General features: G+C 43.6%; 1 protein-coding gene across 1 annotated transcript; it reads left to right on the forward strand.

Moving 5' to 3' along the window:
• Positions 1-946: 946 nt before the first annotated feature.
• Positions 947-2,208, forward strand: LOC110369307. Its single transcript, XM_021322780.2, has 2 exons — positions 947-1,636; positions 1,738-2,208. Exons 1-2 carry the CDS (start codon positions 965-967, stop codon positions 1,924-1,926), a joined length of 861 nt encoding a protein of 286 aa, XP_021178455.2. The 5' UTR covers positions 947-964; the 3' UTR covers positions 1,927-2,208.
• The last annotated feature ends 719 nt before the right edge of the window (positions 2,209-2,927 follow it).

Genomic DNA, 2,927 nt, shown 5'->3' on the forward strand with positions numbered 1-2,927 from the left:
TGAGTGTGTGAGCACCTACTGCGGTCACACACACACACACACACACACACACACACACACACACACACACACACACACACACACACACACACACACACACACACACACACACACACACACTTTTTTCATTTCCCCTCCGTTTGGATACTATCGCATTCATTATGAGTCCAGAGTTGGTCGTCAGTGGCGACGGGTGTAGGATTTTAAGTTAAATGTCGCTGAAATATCAGTCCGACATTATCAAAAAAATAAATAATAACGCCTGCGGTTCTTGCTTTTTGTTTGTTTGATTCATCTTATTTGTTTTTAACTCCGCGCTCTTGTTTTAGCGCCTGCTCTACGCGTTTATGCAGCTCAGTGTGATAAATAACTTTACGTTATTTTGGCACTATTGTCCGAAAGGTCTCAGTGGATCATTGATTTAAAAAACAAAAAAACCTCAGCTCCCATTTTAATAACGCTTTACTGGTTTTGGGTTTCTTCATTATAGGTCTAAGAAGCCGAGTTTGCGCAGATACCCTCAGTGTTTTTTGTTTTGTTTTTATTTTTTTTACAAAATGATTAAGGAGCAGCCTTCGGCACACAGGCATTTATTTATTTACTTTTTTGCTTTAACTCTTGATTAACAAATTATTTTTTCGTAGCTTAAAAGTCCCGATCAAAACCCCAAACAAACAATAGACTGTTTTTATTGTCAACATAATCAAATGAAAGCATATATATATATATATATATATATATATATATATATATATATATATATATATATATATGTGTGTGTGTGTGTGTGTGTGTGTGTGTGTGTGTGTGTGTGTGTGTGTGTGTGTGTGTGTGTGTGTGTGTGAAAGACAGAGAGGGCTGAAATGTGGGGGCGGGTCAAGCGGAGGCTGAGCCTGTGTCAGAGGGAGGGGAAACATTAAGGAGCTGCGTGCGGGTGAGGCATGCTTTCATTGAGTGAAGGAGAATGGAGATGCTACAGCCAGGAGTTCTCTGCGCAGTAATTCTCGTCTTTGCTGTTTTTCAGTCTGTTGCGGAATGTAAAGTAGTGATCGTAGGAGACCAGTTTATATTTCCTGTTAACTGCAAACCGGGTGATTCTGTCACACTGTATAAAGCTCTGACAGACGGTGGTGCCCTGCAGGTGGCCACTTATGATCAGCATGGAGGATGGAAGGTGATGGAGGAGTACTCAGACCGGATGATCTCCACCTCTTCGGGGCTCGTCTTCACCCGAACGCAGTACATCGATGGAGGAACCTACGAACTGAACTGCTCCGGGCGATTGGAGCTGGTCCAGCTGGAGGTTGTTGTTGCCTCCGAAAAGTTTGTGACCGAAGGAGAGACGGCGGTCCTCCCGTGTTACTATGACACAGATGTCTGGTGGTGGGAGAAAAACGGAAAACTTCTGTGCAACTCCACCTGGGAAGCTGGATGCAGCGGAACATCTGCCGGCAGACGGTATGGAAACCTGTCACTGATCCTGGAGAATGCGCGGCTGGAGGATAGCGGGGATTACTTCTGCTATTTCAAAGATCATGGTAAACAGGAGCCTCGCACTCCTGTTGTTGTTAGACTGAACGTCACCAAGAGAAAGCCCCATCCAACCCCCTGTACCTGCACTGCAGCACCTAGAAATGTGAGCAGCAAAACCAGTTTGTTCAGCGGGGATAATATTTAAACGCTGCTGTCTCTGATTGTTTGTTATAAAAACTCCTGTTTCTCTCTCGTCCTCTACAGGAAACACCGAGTGGCCCCGAACAGACGAACCTCTGGAAGATATCCACGCTGGTTCTCGGTGTGCTGCTGCTGCTGCTGCTGTTCATCATCATGCTCTTTGTTTATGGTAAATTTCGCCGTAAACTGTACGAGCAGGTAGAGAGAAATCACCAAGATGCCCAGCCTGGAGAAGCAACTACAAGCGTTTAAATAACTGAACAGATCAGGATCTTTCCTTCCGTTTCCTTGTCCTTTATGACAACAAAGATTAAATTAATCTTTTTCATTTTTGTAGTTAATTGTAACCGAAAAGAATCAACCATAAACAGATTCCACTATCAGTGAATGCATTTTAAACTAATGTGCACATAGTGCTCTATGGGCCTTTGCTTGTATTTAAAGATAATGTTGGAATTTTACAAATAAAGACATTTCAACTCTTCACATTTTTGTCTTTGCTTCATTACTAATTTTGAAGGAAAACAGGCGCATGGTGTTACCAAGCGGGTCCTCAAAAGAAAAGGGGAGTCATCTTTCTGGGGTTTGTGACGGAACCGGCCTGGGCCGAGCCCGATTAATCTCATCAGGTTTTCTTCAGTTTTATAAGGCCGTTTTCTTCTGTTTCCAAATCCTTATTTACAGTTTATTTCCGGTTAAAGTATAACAGATATAAAGAGCAGCGCAGCTCCAACACCAGGACAGTTTAATCACACCGCGATCAGCTATATTTCTTCGTATGATATATGGAGCCAGGGGAGTGGTGGCCTAGTTAGAGCACATAGCTTCCGTCCCAGAGATTCTGAGTTCAACTCCCACACGCATTCTGGCTCCCTGAGCAAGACCCTTAACCCACCAATTGCTCCACAGTGGCAGCCCACTGCCCCTTGCTCCCCAATGGGATGGGTTAAGATGCAAAGGTGAATCTCTCCATTGAGAGATCAAGTTCAATTTCCACAGAAATTGAACTTCCTGTAGCCTCAGAAATGGCAACCGTATTTGAAATGCGAGACACCTTGCATTTCAGATATGACTTTCTGCGAAACTCATATCTGCGAAACTTCTCAATTTCTGCATTCTGCAAGAACCAACCACACCAACCACATCTGGTTCTATCTGCAGAAGTTTCGCAGATAGAACCAACCACATCTGCTTATATCTGCAGAGGTTTCGCAGATAGAACCAACCACATCTGCTTATATCTGCAGAGGTTT

The sequence above is a fragment of the Fundulus heteroclitus genome, chromosome 14, assembly GCF_011125445.2.
Source record: "Fundulus heteroclitus isolate FHET01 chromosome 14, MU-UCD_Fhet_4.1, whole genome shotgun sequence".
Lineage (NCBI taxonomy): Eukaryota > Metazoa > Chordata > Actinopteri > Cyprinodontiformes > Fundulidae > Fundulus > Fundulus heteroclitus.